General features: G+C 39.0%; 2 protein-coding genes across 18 annotated transcripts in view; one reads left to right on the forward strand and one right to left on the reverse strand.

Annotated features, from left to right (window-relative positions):
• LOC123761797 (transmembrane protein 231) overlaps positions 1–7037 on the forward strand; it is a 74887-nt gene extending 67850 nt beyond the window's left edge. Inside the window, exon 5 of the mRNA XM_045748014.2 lies at positions 5541–7037. Coding sequence (XP_045603970.1) covers positions 5541–5800 — 260 coding nt within the window. The 3' untranslated portion in view covers positions 5801–7037. The remainder of the gene's footprint in view (positions 1–5540) is intronic.
• A 3325-nt stretch (positions 7038–10362) lies between these two features.
• LOC123761795 (uncharacterized) overlaps positions 10363–23800 on the reverse strand; it is a 55006-nt gene continuing 41568 nt past the window's right edge. For 11 of the 17 annotated variants that reach the window (XM_069330479.1, XM_069330471.1, XM_069330483.1 and 8 more), the window contains one exon: positions 10363–11117. In XM_069330479.1, the coding sequence (XP_069186580.1) occupies positions 10902–11117 (216 nt within the window). In that variant the 3' untranslated portion in view covers positions 10363–10901. Of the gene's footprint in view, positions 11118–16604; positions 16766–23800 lie in introns of all 17 variants that reach the window. The other 6 variants (XM_069330485.1, XM_069330488.1, XM_069330472.1 and 3 more) reach the window with 1 other exon arrangement.

Genomic DNA, 23800 nt, shown 5'->3' on the forward strand with positions numbered 1-23800 from the left:
AACTTACGTTAAATTATTTTACGTCAAATCATATACAGTATGTATGTATTTATTGCGCGGTCTAAGGGGTAAAGCAGTAAGTTAAATTAATTATCACGAGAAAGCACTAAGCCATTATGATTATATAACACTTTGAAAAGATGTGAGGATAAGGATTTAGGAGAGGCCAGAGGAAAGGAAAGGTTTCTTGGACAGTCGGGGATTGAATCTGCACAAAGTGAGAACATCGCTCTACTATCCTTCTTGTCAGATTTCTTTCAGATGATCCTGGTTTCCTACAGTATCCCAGTATTGTTCTTTAGTAACTTGTCAATGACTGTAAAATACAAAGATTAATGAGGCGCTTCTTAGAATGCATGGTTCAGCAAGGTATTATCTTGCATTCTTTTATTTTGTATGGGAGGAATTTTAAAATTTACTGGTATATATACTGTATATACACACATAATTACTGTGTCCAAGTGTAGTTGTAGGATGAGAGCTGTGCTCGTGGTGTCCCGTCTTCCTAGTACAGTACAGTACTGTACTGTCATATGACTTTGAAACTAAGGAATACCTGGTTACCTGGTTAATACCTGGTTGATGGGGTTCTGGGAGTTCTTCTACTCCCCAAGCCCGGCCCGGGGCCAGACTTGACTTGTGAGAGTTTGGTCCACCAGGCTGTTGCTTGGAGCGGCCCGTAGGCCCATATACCCACGACAGCCTGGTTGGTCCGGCACTCCTTGAAGGAAATAATCTAGTTTCCTCTTGAAGATGTCCACGGTTGTTCCTGTAATATTTCTGATGCTCGCTGGTAGGACGTTGAACAACCGTGGACCTCTGATGTTCATACAGTGTTCTCTGATTGTGCCCATGGCACCTCTGCTCTTCACTGGTTCTATTCTGCATTTTCTTCCATGTCGTTCACTCCAGTACGTTGTTATTTTACTGTGCAGATTTGGGACCTGTCCCTCCAGTATTTTCCATGTGTATATTATTTGGTATCTCGTCTCCTTTCTAGTGAGTACATTTGGAGAGCTTTGAGACGATCCCAATAATTTTGGAATGTTTTGGCTTCTACCACCCTCTCTCTTAACTTGTTACAACTGTCTGTCACTAGTTGTAAAACAGACCTTAATAATTTTTTGGCATCCTTTGTTTCTTTAACCCTTAAATGGCGCATGGCTATATACAATTTGACACCCACAGGCGCATACAAAAAAAAAAAAAAATTCTTCCTAACCTGCTAATTTGTGTTCACTGATCACGGGACAAATAATAAAAAAATCGTAAGTGGCATATATTGCCCGCTATAGGGCGGGGAAGTCTGGCAAAAAACAGGCGCTGACTCAGCGTGCGTCTGTTGCTTGCCAGCTGTCGGGCCGGAGTTGCCACAAAGAGATAATTACCTAATTATTTCAATGTCTCTGATTGATTTTTCATAGTTTTTTTTTGCTGTAATATTATTCAATAGTGTGTAGTGTGATATATTTATATAATAAAATGAGTGAATCATCGCTGTACTCAAAAATATGGTGTGCATATTGTTGATTCAATTATGTTCATCAAACAGTGAACAAATACTTTGTCGCTTATTACACTATATACACAGGTTATATATAAGTATCTGCATGTTTTGTTCACCATAACGAACCACTAAGTTGCTATTATGAGTCAAAAAGTAACGAGGAGTGACCGCCGTGTACCAGCGAGCCACTCACTCCCTCCCTCAACACCTCACTCACCCACATTCTCCCCCCACAATACTGTTTTTGCTTTTATTCACTATATACAGACGTTATGTATAAGTATCTACATTCGTGTTCACCATAACGAACCACTAAGTTGGTATGCTGAGTGGCAGTGGCAGCCAGTGGCAGCCCACCACTGGCTGCCACTCCCTCCCTCCCTCACCTCACCTGACTTGCCACCATTCTCCACCCACCATACTGTTTTTGCTTTTATATTCAGACGTTATATATAAGTATTTACATGTTTTGTTCACCATAACTGTACATCTAAGCTTGTATGGTGAGTAAAGGCACAAAGACGTAGGACCTCACACAGTCAGCTGGCTGCCGCCCTCAAGGCCAGACGCACTAATATTTCTCCTCCAACAATACTGTTTGTGGTGTTATGACACTATATACACACATTATATATAAGTATCTACCTGTTTTATTCACCATACTTGTACAAGTAAACTGGTATGGTGCCCAAAGACCATCGTGGTCACCAGTAAACAACATGATAAATCGTGCAGACGACGCCACCGCCCTCACCAAAATGGCGGCTCCCAACCTACTCCTCTTGCTGTTTATACCCTCTTTACACACGTTATATATATAAGTATCTACATTTGTGTTCACCATAGCGAACCACTAAGCTGGTATGGTGAGTGCAGTCAATAAAAGGTGATCCCACACAGTCAGAAGACTGCCACCACCCTCCCTCCCACAGCATTACTCCTCCCTCCATGGAGCACAGCGTTAAATATCACCACAATCCTGCTATTATCAGAACCCTGGTCAGTTTATCACAGTCAGGGGTCTTCTGTAATAATATCATCGCTACATAATAGCATGAACAAGTATATTATGGCATTTTTAGGCGATGATGTGGTCACAAGCTGAACAGCAGTGCTGTGAGTTCATGCTGCGTGCATCAGGCTTGGTAGCTCACTCAATACTGAGGCCCCCTAACACCCGGGAATTTGGCCCACAATTTAAAAAAAAAATGGCGTCTGTTTACATTATTATTATTAACATCTTTATTGACAAAATTAATTACAATTTTGCCTAATCTGAGGATTTTGATAGTCTTATTAAAGTGAGGATAATGCTGGTATTCACTGTCACGCAGGACAGAGGGTCATACATAAGACAATAGGTCTAAACTGTAGGCTGAAGCACATATATATCATGGTTACAATCAGTGTTTTAATGTATGGATATGTGAAAACAACTTTCTACTGTGCACTGCCACACAAGGGCAGGGATGGGTTCATAAGTGATGCAGCTTAGAAGTAATATAAATAAAAATTATTCTTCATTCTTTAAAATGGACAAGCAAATTTTGGATAAATTGTTAGGATGTCGTCCAGAACACCTGAGTCAATAAAATAGTTACACAGTTGGTGGTACAAGAGGCCAGGTCTAAAATCCTTTACGGTTTCACATTCATCAATATAGTGTTCTAGTGAATGCATTACAGGTTTATCACAGAGTTTACAATCTGAGTATTCTGGTAGTGGCTCAGCCTCACTAACCTGCCAGATGTGTCTATAGCCAAGGTGAATTCGCGCAATGACTACATCACATTGCCTGGTTTACAAGAGCCCTGATGGTGTGGTGAACCCCGTGTATCCGCGGGCCGTATAAATCTTGCGTAGTACTCCAAAGCATCACATGATGCGATGCGCAATTTACTGCAAGTCGGTTAAAGCATCATATGATGCGATGTGCAATTTAAGGGTTAACTTGCCTCAATGACCTCTTGTTTTTAAAATTACAGGTTTCAAGAATCCTTCTTTGTCAGTTTTCTCGATTCCTGTTACTACAAATGCTTCATATTCCAGTTTTGGTCTCACAAGTCATGAACAGTTTCGCCAATATTTCACCATCCACGGATTTAAAGTGATTCTGAAGTTGGAAAGTGTAGCATAGGCTCCTCACACAATGTCCTTTATGTGGTCCTCACGTAATAGTTTACTATCCAGAACCTCTCCTAGATCTCTTCCACAGTCCAAGTTTATTAATGACTACGCATGTGTTGTAGGTTGTTTGGAGGCTATTTCTCCTATTCTACATTCCATAACATGGCACCTGTGTCCATTGAATTCTATCTGCCAAGTGTAGAAAGTTCTTTCTTATTTTCCCTAACTTAGCTTCAGTAGCAAACATGTTTATATAATTTTGTATTTCCTTACATAGACAATAAACATGGTGCTAGAACTGAACCTTGTGGTACTCTGCTAGTAAAATGTTTCCAGTATGACACATTGCCTCTGATTACCACCCTTATTTTTTGTGAGAAAAATGTTCGTCCATGTCATCAGTCCACCTGTCACCCTTGTAACATGTTTCAGTTTCCAGAACCTTTTGTGTGGAACTATCAAAAGTTTTTTTTTTCCAGGTAAAAACAGTCAACCCAACCATGTCTTTTTTATAAGATGTCTGTGGCTCTGTCATAGAAACTGAGTATTGTTACATAGGATCTTCCTGTTCTGAAACCATACTGACTGACTGTTATTTCTTTCCACGTATTTTACCCATTTTGTTTTAATTATTTTTTCTAGTGCTTATCAGCAATACAGGTCTATAATTTAGAGGGTCTTCTCTGCTACTATTTCAGCCCGTCCTTGCATACAAGCATCCAAGCTCGTTAATCCAGCTGCCAAACCCCATTTATGAATGAAAATCTGTTTACACAAGACTCACAACTGATATCTGAACACTTCCGGAACAAGTGCTTCGCTCACGTTCTCTGTAAACATGATGCAATATCCCATTACATAGGTGGTGGCAATGCTGACAAGCTCACGTCCTCTGTTCGAACCACAATTTTATAAATGCTTCACCCACGTACTTCAAATACAAATAATCGCCAACACAACCTAAACATCTAACTATACATAATTTTTATGTATAATAATATTAATTTAGATATGAGAAATTGATTTTTAAAACACAGTATGTAAAAATTTATGAATGCATCTGGGGAGGATGGCTGCTGCTTTAAACAGCCTAGTGTGAGGTGAGGACGGGATGACTATCCCCATGGCCTTCCTCGTACCACCGTAATTGGCGTTGGGAAATGGCTCTGGCAAAGTTGCGTATTGGCCACAGGCACATAATGGAGCACCGCCCTGCTCCTTATTGTCCAAACTGCATTGTCCCTCTTACAGTTGTGCATATCCTTGTTGAATGTCCTGACTTCCAGAACGAACGTGTGTCTAGCTTCCCGACCATCCCTCGCGGTCACTTGTTCCTCGAATGAATCGTGAATCGGGATACTTTTGATATCTTTTGCCTTATGCTTTTCTGTTCTCATATTGGCATCCTAAATGATATTAAGTGCCCTATGATTATTCTGCACATTTGATGGTGCTACGTAGCCTTCCTGGCTTTGTGCCTTCTTTTGATAATTACTTACTTGAGACACTGGTCCATTATATACTTGAACCATATATGTAGTGATCACCAAAGTGATACCAAAGAGTAGCAGAATGTACAGTTTAATATTTTAAGTATGGAAGAATCAAATGAAAGTAAAATTTAGACCACTACATGTGTGACAAAAGGAGAAAAAGCCATAATACTGAAGTGACAAAAGACAATGAATTGTGAAATATATAAGATTTAAACCTAGAAGGGGTACCACCACTGGTGCAAGTGTAGGGACCCTTTAAGATTTAAAGTATTTTATTATACAATAGGGAAATAGTCACCATGCCAACATTAGAAAATTGGGTTCAGCCATTTGAAAGTCAGGCCACTAAAAATAGATTATAAAATGTACTGTACTTTGCTCTTTATGTAATACGTGTTTTTTTTTTTCAGTGACTACACACTTCGGCAACAGTTACACAAGTGTCCAAACTGGAGAAAGTGATTCTTTTACCATAGATCTTAGTATTAATTATCCAGAACAAAAGTTTTCTTACATTCCGGGTATTTGGTTTATCATGAAATGGGCTTGGGTACAGTATTTATCTGTCATGGTAGTGCTTGCATATGGAGTTAGTTTAGTAAAAAAGTGGATTTTTCAGAATCAGATTGTTTCTACATGGGTTGATTTTCCAAAAAATAAATTGTTATAAACAATTTTCCTTTTGGTGCATTTAGTGATATACTGTACTAGTCATAATATAGATTTGAACTTCTGAGACCTGATTATATTTCTAAGTCCATAAATGCATGAAGGGAAAAGCTAATGACAAAGTTCACGGAGACCTTCCCAGTTGTGATGATATGTACGGAGTTTGAAGAGTTCTGTTTCCTCCTGTCGAGAAATACATGTCTGTAGTGAGTGAATGCTTCTTTATTGATGTATGGGTATGTGAGGGTTATATGATGTTACCCCTGGTTATGTAATACATACCTTGAGCTCCTTCATAATGCTATCCAAGAATGTTAACAGCATGTTGGTTTAGTGTATAAGGCCACATATAAAATATTGGATCAGGTCAAACCTGATGTGTGCAGATGATTCACTTCTAGAGGAAGATGTGAGTACATTAGTTGCATTTAGTTTTATTTTACTTGATTATTTTGTACATATTTAAGTTAAAAGTATTGGTGAAAGGAATGGTGATGAAATAAAGTTAAATGGCGAAATGCTAGTAGTAGCTGAACAGCTTATGTAAAATACCTTGGATCTGTGACAGTGGATTGTGCATTTGAAGTTGAGTCAAGGAAGGAAAGTGACAAACAGAAGTTTAGATTAGAAACAAAAAGTTCAATAAATGCAGCCAGAGGGTTGCATGAAGGAGTTTGTGTTGACCTTCCTATGTGGTTGTAAAATGGTGTTATGATCATGAAAATTAGCCGGATCAGTAGAAACTGATACCTGTAATTATATAAATGTGTGGTAGAAAAAATGGGAATGGAAATGTCAGATGTCAAGTACAAAATAGTAAATGCAAAGTAAATACAAAATTCAAAGTGCAAGACTTTAGAGAATGTACATAGATTGTTTAGGCATGTTGAATGAATGTATAGTGCAGTGTATTAAGAATGACTTTGAGTAGAGGAAGGTGGATAGGCACGAGTATGACCAATGTCTTGCATGTGACAAGGGACAGGCTGGGCTAGTTTGTAAGTGTGAAAGTATTTATTGTATATGACAATTCACATGAAGCACTATAAGAGAATACGTGTAAAGATATAAAAGTACTGTACTGATGATGATATGCTGTTATGTGAATAAAATGAATGGGTGGATAGGGTATTATGTACTCCAGCATGTTCCCTTACACCCCATTAAATGGAATGATTATGTATTTATAGATATGTAAAATAAATAAATGTACTATAATAAACATTCCTCGAATCTACCATGCTACTTTCAATTATGGATCCCAACCACTTGTAGTGGATGTTTCACTTCTTGCATGGTGCAACCCGTTCTCGCAAATTCGTAAAGTCAATATTGACTTATTAAATAAGTGCATAGGTGACATACTAAACATAATAGATACCCTTAAAAAGCTTCATAGAAAACACCGACCTTACCTAACCTTGTTAGTATCTTAAGATACAGGCATACCTCAGAATAAGAGTTTAATCCGTTCCTGGAGACGCCTCGCCTTCCGAAAACTCGCATTCCGAAGTTAATTTCCCCATAAGAAATAAAGGGAAATGAATTAATCCGTTCCTGACTACCCCAAAAACCCCACATCAAACTAAATTTTTAAACCTAATTTACCTAATTCATCTAAATAAACCTACAAAACTGTGTTCCAGTTATTACTTACCTTGCTGTCGAGTGCTGTAGGCGTATGGAAGATGGTGAGGAGGGGGGAGGAGGAGAGGAGTACTGTTTGGAAGGGGAGTCCCCTTCCATAATCACATCACATAACTCCATGCCTTGTAACACTATGGATACCACTTCTCTTTCTAAATTTTTCAAACCAGCCCCTGCTTGCCTTAAACTCTTTCTTATCTGCATCACTCGTTGCAGGGGTATTCTTTAGAAGGTCTTCGTGCAACACCCTGGCTTTCTCACAAATAATGGCCTCCGAAACACTATCACCCCTCAACTCCTTGTCGTGTATCCAAATTAATAACAACTTTTCCACTTCTTCAAGTATTTGTGGTCTTTGTGCCGTTAATGTTCTTACTCCTTTTGCCACTTTAGCACCCATAATCTTATTTTTCTTCTTAAGTATAGTGCATATTGTTGATGTGGCTTTGTTGTACTGCCTACAAAGTTCAACAACACGTGTACCGTTCTCATGCTTCCGAATGATCTCTTGTTTCTCCTCTATTGTCATCCTCACATGAGCTTTCTGGCCTTTATCCTTACCACTGGCTTTCTTGGGACCCGTGGTGAGATATATAATAACAAATTGTATAGACAAATCACCAAAAATCCAACAAAACACTGAAAATCCGCGAGAAGAATTGATGTGGGGGTAGTCACTGAGCGCGAGACAATAATAAACTGAGGGGCGGAGGGGCGACGAACGCGCTAGGTCGGCTGTACGCGTATCAACAAACTCGCGTCCAAACTCGCCTCCCGAAGTAACCCTCGCCTTCTGAGACAAATTTTTGGAGTAAATACACCTCGCCTTCCGAAAACCTCGCATACAGGGACAATCGCATTCCGAGGTACCACTGTACTAACATCTTATAGCTTCGTAATTACAATTGTTACTTAACCTATTATAGGTAGAGGTTAAGTAATAATTGTAATTACGAAACAATAAGATGCTTATCTTAACATACTAACAAGGTTAGGTAAGGTCGGTGTTTTCTATGAAGCTTTTTAAGGGTATCTATTATGTTTAGTATATCACCTATGCAGTAGTTAATAAGTCAATATTGACTACACGAATTTGCGAGAACGGGTTGCATGGTGGCATACAAGCCCGACCGTGCAAGTAGTTGGGCACCATTCCTTTCCTTCGTCCTATCCTAAAACCTTATCCTCACATCCCTTCCATGTGCTAGTCGTAATGACAGTACTTTCTCCTGATAATTACCTTACCATTCCTTTATGGAGACTGACTTGGGTAAAATTTTCCACAACATAAATTCTTACACTAATCACATTTAAGAATAGTACCTTTTAATCCTAACTCGATGTTGTAGATGGCTCAATCTAGAAACCAAGATAGTCCTCTCAGGTGTCAGCATACCAATGATGAAGGTTAATTCTAAATATGTTATATTGTTGGTAAGTCTGATTTTACTGAAGACTGGATTTTCTTCTTCATTAAGGTTCCACAATTTATTGATTATATAAATTATATTTTAGCAGGATATATCCATAGGTCTTAGTTTTATTCAGTTATCAAAGGATGTGTCAGTCTGTGTGAACTCTGATCGAACTAACAGTACAACAGCATTTGCCCAGAACTGTTTGTGTTATAACTGGCCTACAAGTCAAGTTGTAAAAATAAGGATTGTATGGATCCATCAACTACCTGATATAAATAACAAGGCTAGTACTCTAGCTAAACTTTTAGCAATGTCAGTTATAGGTTGGGGCTACTTAATCCTTCAAAGATGTTTCAATGAGGTTAATTTCAGCCTTTACACACTTGTAAATTAGACAACAGTCTTTGTTTAAGACAGCAGTACCTGTAATTTGATAGAAACAAGTTGTCAGGTTGAGGGAGCGGTGAGGTTGCATCAATGTCATTTGAGATGCTGCACCAACCTTGCAGCATCTCAACACCCAGGAACAAAGCCTTCCTGCATCAAGGGTAATAATGCTGGCATAAATACGAGCCCAAATTGGGTGTATCCTTTCGTCAGTAATTTTAGCAGCCGAGCGTCGGTGGGAACAAGAGGCCAGGATTTGGTGTCCTTTCTCTTCTGTATTTGATAAGGTAATGACATCAGGTGGCATTAGAGCTGGCATTGGCCTGGTTAGCAATTCATTTTATTAAATTCTTAATTTATACAGTGATTACACTTTGTATTAAATAGTACGATAAGAAATCACACAATTTGCTGGTTATGGTGCAACTAATGATAATAGCAAATTGAAATAGCCTGTATTATTCACAGACAATTTAATGTCAATATTAACAATGTGGAATGATTTAAATAACACTGAATAATTCAGTAAATATCCTGTACTGTACTGTACATACTAAGTAGAAAGTTTTCCATGTATGTTACTCGTTTCACAGCTACTGTAAATCAATACGCTAAAAGGATAGTTTCATCCATATTTCTGACAACTTCCTAATTGTTTTATGCATCCCATATATATATATATCATAGTGTGTAATCTTGCATCACCAACCCAACATTGCTTCCCCATGTTCAAGTGTTTGTTTATTCCTAGTACAGAATGTGAGGTGAAATTCCTCGCTTGACTTTGCATTGCATTTATGACCAATATTTTTAACTGGCTATTATGTAGAAATAAATGCCGAGGTGTATTTTATGTTGCTTTTCAACAAACAATGCACAAGTCATGTCGAAAAAAATAGCCAAAATTAATTCTGTACTAGTCTTTCATCAATGATAAATTTTGATGAAATTTTATAAGACACCAAAGTAAATACATAAATTATGCAAAAAGTTGTTGTCCATGCAGAACTTTTGATATTTTACAGCTTGATCAAGAACTCACTTCATTGCTTCTTCTGTAACAGCTAGGTTTCTTCATACATATTTTGGAAATATTTAACAAATTCCAACCTCTATTTTACGTACTTTTATTCTGCGATTCATTTGATAACATATCTACAGGAGCCAGAAAAAATCTATACCATGTAGTTCATTTCAATGACCCTTTTCATTCATACTTTCACATTATTGACTGAATGCTGTTCTAAATGCTCCTCCTGTGCATGCATTCACTGGTCTGCTTAACAGATCACTCCATCACTGCTTACTATTCCAGTATACACAACATACATTTATACAATTTATATAGGCTAGTTCCATCTTCTGCCTGGTATTGAACACATCAGAAACATAGGACAAAATAAGTGAATTTTATGGATACTCGAATAAAATGTCTCATAAGCTATAATTATGAGTGGCTTTTAACAAAAGTTCAATTAACCTGATGCACCATAAAAATCAGTATACCGGTACTGTACCTGTATACACAGGTTCACGTGTACTTTATTATTATCCACGCAGTAGTGTTCTAACCATAAAAGTTTGTGAATGGCTGATTGCATTATGTACATTCTCCATATACTATATATATTGTACATGTAAATAAAAATTCTAACTGCCTTTTAAATTGTTCTCAGCTTCTTTATCTCTTACACTTACAAATTTGTTGTTGTACACATAAAATCGAAGTGGCTTCTTAGCCCATTCTTCACCGCACGAATCGATACCAACCCTCTTGGTGACTATTATTTGGTCCTCGGAAATGAACCTGCCATGTTCTAACCAGAAGGTCTCTGATGTAGTAAGGTCCACCTTATTGCTTGTATCCTGTTAAGAAAAAATTGGTTAGCAAATAGTGCTGCACTTGCAGTTGCTTAAAATTTATATTTAGAAGAATTTTTTATTTTACCTACCAAAAAACCAGCGTTGAATGTAATGAAACGTCTTTTTCTGGATGAGCCCCAGAGGCTCCCTGGAGCTATCCAGGCTGATATGAATGTATTAGACCCCTGGCATCAGTCAAGCGAATGGAGTTTTTAGGCCTACCGGGGACTAAGAGCCAGAATCTGGCCCCCCTTTGAGGCATGAGGAGCAATGGTCTATAGGAATCCCCGTGTGGTTGGAAGGTTTATGTCTCCCATTGACTGGATCAAGTACTCAGAAAGGTAGGCACCCCAAAACAAACCCTATCTGGTGGAAATATTGCTACTGAGAGCTGAACTGTTGGACAGAACTCCCCCCAAACAAAAAATGAGCAAACGAGCATGACATCACAACCATCACCGCACCGCTGTCTGCGCAACTCCTCATTCCCCAGTAGGGGGAAGGGGGAGCCCCTGACCCCTGTGCTGGCTATCCACACCTTCAGTTCTGAGGCTGGATGTCAAAACACGTGAAAAAAATGCCGACTGGAAGGAGGGAGGGAGCCAGGGAGCCAACGGGTCTTGTCCAGAAAATGGTGTTTCATTACATTCAACGCTGGTTTTCTGGGGGAAGGCCCTTTGGCTCTCTGGAGCTACTGTACTTAACCAAAGATAAATCAAGAGGGACTTACCTAGGAGGCGGTCGCCACATGCTCCTCAACTCGAAGTTGAGACAACTGGCCGCAACCGCCGACCCAAATGTGACACACGCCTGACTAAGGCCAGGAACACTGACTAGGTAGTGAGCAGCCAGAACCCTACCTTGCTACCTTGAGGTGCTTCCGGGGCTTAGTGTCCCCGCGGCCCGGTCGTCGACCAGACCTCCGACCCTGTTCAACCTCTAAAAATCTTGTGTCTGAATGTCAGCCCAAGACATTACCAAAGACGGCAGCCAACGCAGCAAACTTACAAACGTCATGGGCACGAGGATAGATTGCAGGCTGGCTGGACCGAATAATCCGGCAGACACCCTGGGAGACCCGAGCCCTGGAACATGGAAGAAGGGAAACCGCACAACCCAAAGTGCGTCCCCGGCCACCAAGACCATGGTGTGCAGGTAACAGCGAAGAGTCGCAACCGGACATGATACATGATGCACCCCTTGTCGAACCAGCAAAGTATCAACAACCCAACCTTTCTTCCTCTTGACAACACTATCTTTAGCAAGCAGCTTCTTTGGTGACATCGTGCATTACAAATTGTAGTCACAAAACCACAAAAAAACAAAAAGAATAGCACAAATAAATGCAGAGGGATGCTTGTCGTGCATGAAACAACAACAACATTGGCGTCGGAGGCGTCCGAGGCGTCCGAGAATTTGCGAGAACCAGCAAGACGCTAAGAAGCACCATGTGGTTTTGCTCGTTAATAGAGGTGAAGCTCGTCAATAGAGACAAATTTGCTGCGAATGGCTCGCTCGTTATTGGAAATGCTTGTAAATAGAGCATGCATATATATATATATATATGCGGAAAATCCACAGAGAAATATGAAATGAGGTGAACGTTTCGGCTTGTTAAAGCCTTTTGTCAATACCAGACTGACTAAGGAGAAGGGAGAAGGGGGAGGATATATAGGCCGACACCTGACCAACCCATCCCTAGGGTTGGTCAGGTGTAAATAACCAAAAACAGGTATAGCTTAGCTTAGAATGGTCAAAGAGGATTAAGCGCAAATGAGTTCTTTGAGGCTTACAGTCCCCAAGTGGGCATTTGAAGGCATAGACAATGTTGGTCTCTTTTAAAGCGTTCTGCTTTGTGTCTGGAGAGTTTCTCATGAGTAGGTTGGCCATTTTTTTGGTGTTATAGTAAATCCCCAATTGTATCTTCTGATTTTTGTCTGTAGGGATAATGTTCCTATCAACAATATCTTTCAGGACCCTTTCCTCCGTTTTATGAGCTGTGGAAAAGAAGTTCCTGTAAAATAGTCTAATAGGAGGTACAGGTGTTGTGTTAGTTGTCTCTTCAGAGGTTGCATGGCGTTTCACCTTCCTTCTTATGATGTCTTCAACAAAACCATTGGAGAAGCCGTTGTTGACTAGGACCTGCCTTACCCTACAGAGTTCTTCAACCGGGTGTGTTTGTTTTCCTGCGGTTCTCGTCCTCGGTGGTTCTCCTCTTGGATGCCTCGGGGATGCGAGTATCATTCTTCCCTGCTGGAGCTGGTTCTGTTGCTCCTTTGGGTTGCGCGGTCGCTGTTTTTAGATTCGCGTTTTGCGCTTTCGATCGTGGTGTTCGTTTCTTGTCGTTTGTGTCGGCACAGGTGGGTTCGTTATTGGTCTCCCACCTGCACGTTTCGTCTCGGGGGCGGTGTTTGGTTTTCCTATCGCTGCGAAGGGTCCTTCGGTCTTTGCTAGGGTTGGTTTGTCTTCCCTTCTGGGTTGTTCTGGGACCGTTGTCTGGGATTGTCCTGTCCCCTCATGTTGGGTGGTGCTGGCAGAGCCGCTCCTGCTTACGTTCAGTGTTGCGGTTCCTTCTGCTCCATTCCACTTGCTGTCTTGGGCATTGTTCCCCTCTGGCCTGCTCTTGAGTTTTGGGGCCATCCTGGTCGTTGGCCTGGGTGGTCTTTTTCTTCTCGTTTTGGTCTTTTTTTGTTTCTGGTTTTGGTTGTTCAGTTAGGACGTGTGGTATCCGCCTCCCGGTTTTTTCCCTGTTTTACTTATCTTTTGGTAAGGTAGCTCCGGGGAGCCGACGGGGCTTCCCCCAGAAAACCAGCGTTGAATGTAATGAAACGCCATTTTCTGGGCGAGTCCCGAAGGCTCCCCGGCATCCCTCCCTCCCTCCAGTCGGCGGCGTTTTCGCGTCTTTTGACATCCAGCCTAAGAACTGCCAGTTGGATCACCGGCGTGGAGGGTCTGGGGCTCCCCCTTCCCCCTCTCCGGGAGGGGGGGGGGTTGCGCAGACGGTGGCGCGGCGACATGATGACGTCATGCTAGTTAGATAATTTTGTTTGGGGAGTTCTGTCCACTCGTTCGGCTTTCGGTAGCAATAATTTCACCAGAATAGGGGGTTTGTTTTGGGGTGCCTACCTTTCTGGGTGCCTGTCCCGGTCGATGGCAGACATAAAATGCTCCCAATCACAAGGGGGTTTCTATAGGCCATTGCTCCTCGTGCCTCTCTGAGGGGGCCAGGTTCTGGCTCGTGGTCCCAGGTAGGCAAGGACTCCTAGCATTTTGACTGATGCCAGAAAGTTATACATATCCATTCAGCCTGGATAGCTCCGGGGAGCCGACGGGGCTCCCCCCAGAAACTGGAATTTTAGAAACCACTCTAACTTTAGCCACTCCAACTTTACTCTACCACTCTAACCTTTAACTCTAGCCACTCTAACTTTAGAAGCCACTAGAGTTGAAACTCTAGTTTCAGAGATAGTTGAAGTTATCAGCAATGAATAAAGGTAGTTTTAATTCGTTCATTTAATTGTATGTTTTAATTAACATTGTTTGGCATTCGTTCTCAAATACAGTGTATGTGAAAGTTGTAGGTCAATATGTGTTGAAATGAAGTCAAGAAAAAATAACCCCAAGAAACAAAATATAGGGATAATTATAATGATTATAATGATTTAGGGAATATATTTAGGGTACACTTTATGTAAGTGAAAAAACCCTAATATGGTCCCTAATCATCAAAACAACCTAAAGAAACAAAGAAAATAAAGATTAGAGAAAAAATCAGCCCCCAAAAATTAAAAATCCCAAGTTTTGGGAGTTGTGACAGATTTATTTGTTGACCAATTTCATTCTATCTTCACATAGTTAGGGAGCATATGCACTCTCCAGGATGTAAAGGTTACAACAAAATCAGATAATACACAAAGGAGAAAAAAAAAATTGCAGGGGGGGGGGGGGTCATTGATGAAAGTAACATATTAACATTGGACAATGTGTTATATGATATACAGTATAGCAAAAGAGAGCATAATAACATAGTTACTCATTATTATTTGTGTTATTATGTATTACTCAGCAATGCTATAAATGCACCAGCTGCATATCCACTTTGTGGACACTTCTTACTACTATTCTTCTTCTTTGTGCGTCGGACAGGTGCTTGCATCTCTTTATTACTGCATAATCCTTCAGTTCCAGTTATTAGGAGCTGTTCTTCTTAACAAAACATTCTTATTTTTAAAAAATTCATCCAAAATCAATTTCTGAAAATATTTTTATGAAAGTTTCACGACACTGAAGCCAATAAGTTGGAGATTTGCTTAACATTTTAAGTTATTTTTACATAATTCAAATATTTTTCGCTTGCAGGCCTCCAGTATGCGCGGTTTAAGGGTTAAAGCATAATGTCCAATATGCAATATGTAGCTTTTATTTTTATTAATTTCAAAATTGCTTTACTCAAGGTGTATTTTAGAGACCGAGTGAATAACTGTAGTGACTAATGCATATATTTACTGACTGGCTGTTGTGACTAATGCTTATGTTTTCTATTTCATTAAAATTAATGTTAATTTATTTTTTGATTGCTACTGTTTGCAAGTATTTTAAGTTGTGCATGAGAGAATGTTCATATTTAATAGAGTAGTTTTCCTGCACTTTTGCATAGCATAACTGCACTCCACTTTGTCCACAAAGGAGGAGACTTTTGGTTCTGGTCAAAGGAGGCATCCACCTCCAAAGCGAGGTGTTTACCACATTGTCATCGAGTGCTGTACAGTAAGTGTCAAGTGATAAGTTTTACATGTTGTATCTTTCCCATTTAAACAAATGTATGTTAATGCACGAATATAGCCGGTTTGTTTGAATCCCACAATTCAAAACAGTCGTATGTAGTTCACTTTAAATCCCTTTTGTATTTGAGTGTCATTTTTGTATTTTGCATGTGTTCCCTAGTTAAATTACTGTACAGTAATTGAAATGTTTTTCCTTACAGCCGCCCCTCTCTGCTTGCTTCATAAACCAGGTGTAAAACACAAATACATTTAAGCCTCCTTTATAAAACACACTCTCATAGCCTTTTTCCTACCATATGTAGATTACACAAGCAGGCAGCAGGTAATAAAATGACCATAATGGAAATTTTAACGTTTTTAGTGTGTTGTTTGTAAGACACGAGAGAGTAACGTGCAGCAACACCATATGATACTTGACACACTTGGGCAGAGGAGTTGGTGCAAAATTATTACAATACATACATTATTTTAATGTTCAAATAAAGTAAGAAGACTAATTTGCAATGATTGTGGGCAGTAAAGAATACCATGTTATTCTTCCTGTTGCACTCTCATGTGCTCTTCAATCATATGGAGACACTAGCTCAAAACAATGATGTAAAGTATGCTATTGTTAAATGTGAAGATTATGCTAAACCTTTTACAATTTGGATGGAAATATTGTACCAGTATACATAATAATGACGTTTACTGTAGATTCTTATACCTTGGTAAGATATAATGCTTGGCAGGTCTTTGATGGGCCATTACAAAGCTCACGAATTTTAAGAGATGATGAATTTTTACGCCTCTGGTTCCGGCCAGCTTCCATTTTTTTAAATCCTTCCAAGGGTTCCAGTGCTCTTATGAGAACACAGGCTCCATTACCTATAAATGAAAATGAAATGTCAAGACAAGATGATGGATAGTATGGGAAGACAGTCAACAAGGATATGATAAGAAATATGAATATGGATAGTATTGGAAGACAGTCAACAAGGATATGATAAGAAATATGAATATGGATAGTATGGGAAGACACTCAACAAGGATATGATAAGGAATATGAATATGGATAGTATGGGAAGACACTCAACAAGGATATGATAAGAAATATGAATATGGATAGTATGGGAAGACACTCAACAAGGATATGATAAGGAATATGAATATGGATAGTATGGGAAGACACTCAACAAGGATATGATAAGAAATATGAATATGGATAGTATGGGAAGACACTCAACAAGGATATGATAAGGAATATGAATATGGATAGTATGGGAAGACAGTCAACAAGGATATGATAAGGAATATGAATATGGATAGTATGGGAAGACAGTCAACAAGGATATGATAAGGAATATGAATATGGATAGTATGGGAAGACACTCAACAAGGATATGATAAGGAATATGAATATGGATAGTATGGGAAGACAGTCAACAAGGATATGATAAGAAATATGAATATGGATAGTATGGGAAGACAGTCAACAAGGATATGATAAGAAATATGAATATGGATAGTATGGGAAGACACTCAACAAGGATATGATAAGGAATATGAATATGGATAGTATGGGAAGACACTCAACAAGGATATGATAAGAAATATGAATATGGATAGTATGGGAAGACACTCAACAAGGATATGATAAGGAATATGAATATGGATAGTATGGGAAGACACTCAACAAGGATATGATAAGAAATATGAATATGGATAGTATGGGAAGACACTCAACAAGGATATGATAAGGAATATGAATATGGATAGTATGGGAAGACAGTCAACAAGGATATGATAAGGAATATGAATATGGATAGTATGGGAAGACAGTCAACAAGGATATGATAAGGAATATGAATATGGATAGTATGGGAAGACACTCAACAAGGATATGATAAGGAATATGAATATGGATAGTATGGGAAGACAGTCAACAAGGATATGATAAGGAATATGAATATGGATAGTATGGGAAGACACTCAACAAGGATATGATAAGGAATATGAATATGGATAGTATGGGAAGACACTCAACAAGGATATGATAAGGAATATGAATATGGATAGTATTGGAAGACACTCAACAAGGATATGATAAGGAATATGAATATGGATAGTATGGGAAGACACTCAACAAGGATATGATAAGGAATATGAATATGGATAGTATGGGAAGACAGTCAACAAGGATATGATAAGGAATATGAATATGGATAGTATGGGAAGACACTCAACAAGGATATGATAAGGAATATGAATATGGATAGTATGGGAAGACACTCAACAAGGATATGATAAGGAATATGAATATGGATAGTATTGGAAGACACTCAACAAGGATATGATAAGGAATATGAATATGGATAGTATGGGAAGACACTCAACAAGGATATGATAAGGAATATGAATATGGATAGTATGGGAAGACAGTCAACAAGGATATGATAAGGAATATGAATATGGATAGTATGGGAAGACAGTCAACAAGGATATGATAAGGAATATGAATATGGATAGTATGGGAAGACAGTCAACAAGGATATGATAAGGAATATGAATATGGATAGTATGGGAAGACACTCAACAAGGATATGATAAGGAATATGAATATGGATAGTATGGGAAGACAGTCAACAAGGATATGATAAGGAATATGAATATGGATAGTATGGGAAGACAGTCAACAAGGATATGATAAGGAATATGAATATGGATAGTATGGGAAGACAGTCAACAAGGATATGATAAGGAATATGAATATGGATAGTATGGGAAGACACTCAACAAGGATATGATAAGGAATATGAATATGGATAGTATGGGAAGACAGTCAACAAGGATATGATAAGGAATATGAATATGGATAGTATGGGAAGACAGTCAACAAGGATATGATAAGGAATATGAATATGGATAGTATGGGAAGACAGTCAACAAGGATATGATAAGGAATATGAATATGGATAGTATGGGAAGACACTCAACAAGGATATGATAAGGAATATGAATATGGATAGTATTGGAAGACACTCAACAAGGATATGATAAGGAATATGAATATGGATAGTATGGGAAGACAGTCAACAAGGATATGATAAGGAATATGAATATGGATAGTATGGGAAGACACTCAACAAGGATATGATAAGGAATATGAATATGGATAGTATGGGAAGACACTCAACAAGGATATGATAAGGAATATGAATATGGATAGTATGGGAAGACAGTCAACAAGGATATGATAAGGAATATGAATATGGATAGTATGGGAAGACAGTCAACAAGGATATGATAAGGAATATGAATATGGATAGTATGGGAAGACACTCAACAAGGATATGATAAGGAATATGAATATGGATAGTATGGGAAGACACTCAACAAGGATATGATAAGGAATATGAATATGGATAGTATTGGAAGACACTCAACAAGGATATGATAAGGAATATGAATATGGATAGTATGGGAAGACAGTCAACAAGGATATGATAAGGAATATGAATATGGATAGTATGGGAAGACAGTCAACAAGGATATGATAAGGAATATGAATATGGATAGTATGGGAAGACACTCAACAAGGATATGATAAGGAATATGAATATGGATAGTATTGGAAGACACTCAACAAGGATATGATAAGGAATATGAATATGGATAGTATGGGAAGACAGTCAACAAGGATATGATAAGGAATATGAATATGGATAGTATGGGAAGACACTCAACAAGGATATGATAAGGAATATGAATATGGATAGTATGGGAAGACACTCAACAAGGATATGATAAGGAATATGAATATGGATAGTATTGGAAGACACTCAACAAGGATATGATAAGGAATATGAATATGGATAGTATGGGAAGTCACTCAACAAGGATATGATAAGGAATATGAATATGGATAGTATGGGAAGACAGTCAACAAGGATATGATAAGGAATATGAATATGGATAGTATGGGAAGACAGTCAACAAGGATATGATAAGGAATATGAATATGGATAGTATGGGAAGACAGTCAACAAGGATATGATAAGGAATATGAATATGGATAGTATGGGAAGACACTCAACAAGGATATGATAAGGAATATGAATATGGATAGTATGGGAAGACAGTCAACAAGGATATGATAAGGAATATGAATATGGATAGTATGGGAAGACAGTCAACAAGGATATGATAAGGAATATGAATATGGATAGTATGGGAAGACAGTCAACAAGGATATGATAAGGAATATGAATATGGATAGTATGGGAAGACAGTCAACAAGGATATGATAAGGAATATGAATATGGATAGTATGGGAAGACAGTCAACAAGGATATGATAAGGAATATGAATATGGATAGTATGGGAAGACACTCAACAAGGATATGATAAGGAATATGAATATGGATAGTATGGGAAGACAGTCAACAAGGATATGATAAGGAATATGAATATGGATAGTATGGGAAGACAGTCAACAAGGATATGATAAGGAATATGAATATGGATAGTATGGGAAGACAGTCAACAAGGATATGATAAGGAATATGAATATGGATAGTATGGGAAGACAGTCAACAAGGATATGATAAGGAATATGAATATGGATAGTATGGGAAGACAGTCAACAAGGATATGATAAGGAATATGAATATGGATAGTATGGGAAGACAGTCAACAAGGATATGATAAGGAATATGAATATGGATAGTATGGGAAGACAGTCAACAAGGATATGATAAGGAATATGAATATGGATAGTATGGGAAGACACTCAACAAGGATATGATAAGGAATATGAATATGGATAGTATGGGAAGACACTCAACAAGGATATGATAAGGAATATGAATATGGATAGTATGGGAAGACACTCAACAAGGATATGATAAGGAATATGAATATGGATAGTATGGGAAGACACTCAACAAGGATATGATAAGGAATATGAATATGGATAGTTTGGGAAGACACTCAACAAGGATATGATAAGGAATATGAATATGGATAGTATGGGAAGACACTCAACAAGGATATGATAAGGAATATGAATATGGATAGTATGGGAAGACACTCAACAAGGATATGATAAGGAATATGAATATGGATAGTATGGGAAGACACTCAACAAGGATATGATAAGGAATATGAATATGGATAGTATGGGAAGACACTCAACAAGGATATGATAAGGAATATGAATATGGATAGTATGGGAAGACAGTCAACAAGGATATGATAAGGAATATGAATATGGATAGTATGGGAAGACAGTCAACAAGGATATGATAAGGAATATGAATATGGATAGTATGGGAAGACAGTCAACAAGGATATGATAAGGAATATGAATATGGATAGTATGGGAAGACAGTCAACAAGGATATGATAAGGAATATGAATATGGATAGTATGGGAAGACAGTCAACAAGGATATGATAAGGAATATGAATATGGATAGTATGGGAAGACAGTCAACAAGGATATGATAAGGAATATGAATATGGATAGTATGGGAAGACAGTCAACAAGGATATGATAAGGAATATGAATATGGATAGTATGGGAAGACAGTCAACAAGGATATGATAAGGAATATGAATATGGATAGTATGGGAAGACAGTCAACAAGGATATGATAAGGAATATGAATATGGATAGTATGGGAAGACACTCAACAAGGATATAAGGAATACGAAGTCAAGAAAAAACTACTTTCAATACAGCATTTCTTCAACAGGTACTTAACGTGCAACTTTGACAATTAAAATAAAAGTAGTCATTCTTGACATTACAGTATAGAACAAATTTTGGTGAATTAGAAAAATGTAGCATAAATTTACAGGTGCTACTGCTTGGCACCTGTAAATGTAGGTTGAGACAGGTAGATTTACCTAAAGAGCACCTCAAATGAAATGAAATATTGTACCCCTTTCTGGGTGGTGTCAGTGGCTCTAGTACTAGACATCCACAAAACCAGGCCTCTGAACTTGTGGAACCCTACTGAAATCCAGGAGGAGAATCTGGTGTGTTCAAAGAGGCATGGAGGATCCAAGATTAACCACATGATCAAGTAAAACTAAAAATGATAGAAGTGGCAAACAGGAAAATGGTTTTGGAGAAAAGTCAAATAATTTTTCAGACCCAGAAGAAAGAGGCTTCAAAAGGCAGAACCGGTAATGCATAGTACTTGAATTGGCAGAGCTAACCACATTCACTCCCAGTCACAGCAACCACTATATCTGACAACAGAGCTACAACAGGCAACAAGTACAGAACAGGAAAAATCCAATATGTCCACACATAACAGACCTCCCTGAAAAAACCCAGTGTTGAATGTATTGAAACGCCATTTTCTGTGTCAGACCCAGAGGCTCCCCAGAGCTATTCGGGCTGATATGAATGTATTAAACCCTGGCATCAGTCAAAGCGAATGAAGTTCAAGGCCAACCAGGGACCACAAGCCAGAACATGGCCCCCCTCAGAAAGGCGACCATGTGTGGTTGGAAGCATTCTATGTCTGTTATTGACCGGGTCAGGCACCCAGACAGGTAGGTGCCCCAAAACAAACCCTATTTGGTTAAACAAAATTGCTACAAAAAGCCAAACTGTTGGACAGAACTCCCCAAACGAAAAACGAGCAAACGAGCATGACATCACAACCGGCACCGCACCGCCGTCTGCACAGCTCCCCTCTCACCGGGAGGGAGAAGGGGGAGCCCCAGACCCCCGCACCGGTTACCCAAACTTCTAGTTCTGACGCTGGATGTCAAAACACGCGAAAACCGCTGACCAGAAGGCGGGAGAGTTGCCAGGGAGCCTCTGGGTCTCACCCAGAAAATGGCGTTTCATTACATTCAACGCTGGTTTTCTGGGATGGGGGGGGGGGAGCCCCTTTGGCTCTCTGGAGCTACTTAACCAAAGAGAAAACAAGAGGGATTTAACCAGGAGGTGGTCGCCACTCACTCCTCAATTCAAAGTCGAGACAGCTGGCTGCAACCGTCGAAATCAAAACTCGTATGGTTGTTCAGGGCTGTGAAGATTTCAGTGACTACATAACAGGTACCATAGCAATTAGAGGACAAAAAATTATAGTAGTAGTCATATATAACCCACCACCAATATAATAGAGAGAGCAGCTTCTGCAGCTAGCAGGAGCGGATCCAGACTACTAATCATGGGAGACTTCAACCACGGGAAGATAGATTGGGAGAACAGAGACCCACATGGAGAGCTAAGCTGCTGGAAGTAGCAACAAGAAACTTTCTAACCCAACACATCAAGGGACCGACAAGAATGAGGGGAGAGGATGTACCAGCTATGCTTGATCTGATGTTTACCCTAAATGAGTTGGATATAAGGGAAGTTAAGATGGAAGCCCCCTTGGGAATGAGTGATCACAATGTATTGATCTCTGAGTACCTGGTAGAGCTAGGAATTATCTCCCCAAAAAAAGAACTGGAAAATAAAGAGCTGGCGTACTGAAAGGGAAATTATGAGATGAGAAAATTCCTAAGGGATATACCATGGGACACAGAACTCACAACCAAGTCCGTACAAGACATAATGGACTATGTCACCCAAAAGTGTCAGGAAGCAGTAAACAGGTTTATCCCGGCCCAACAGGAAAAAACTGAGAAGCAAAAGAAGAATCCGTGGTTTAATAGGGAATGTATGAAAGGAAAGGAACTGAACAAAAGGGCGTGGAGGAACTTCCGAAATAACAGAACACCAGACAGTAGGGAGAGATACCAGAGAACCAGGAACAAGTATGTTAGTGTGAGAAGAGAAGCTGAGAAAAAGTATGAAAATGATATAGCTAATAAAGCCAAGACCGAACCAAAGCTACTACACAGTCACATCAGAAGGAAAACAACAGAAGGAACAGGTGATGAAACTTAGAAC

The sequence above is a fragment of the Procambarus clarkii genome, chromosome 24, assembly GCF_040958095.1.
Source record: "Procambarus clarkii isolate CNS0578487 chromosome 24, FALCON_Pclarkii_2.0, whole genome shotgun sequence".
Taxonomy (NCBI): domain Eukaryota; kingdom Metazoa; phylum Arthropoda; class Malacostraca; order Decapoda; family Cambaridae; genus Procambarus; species Procambarus clarkii.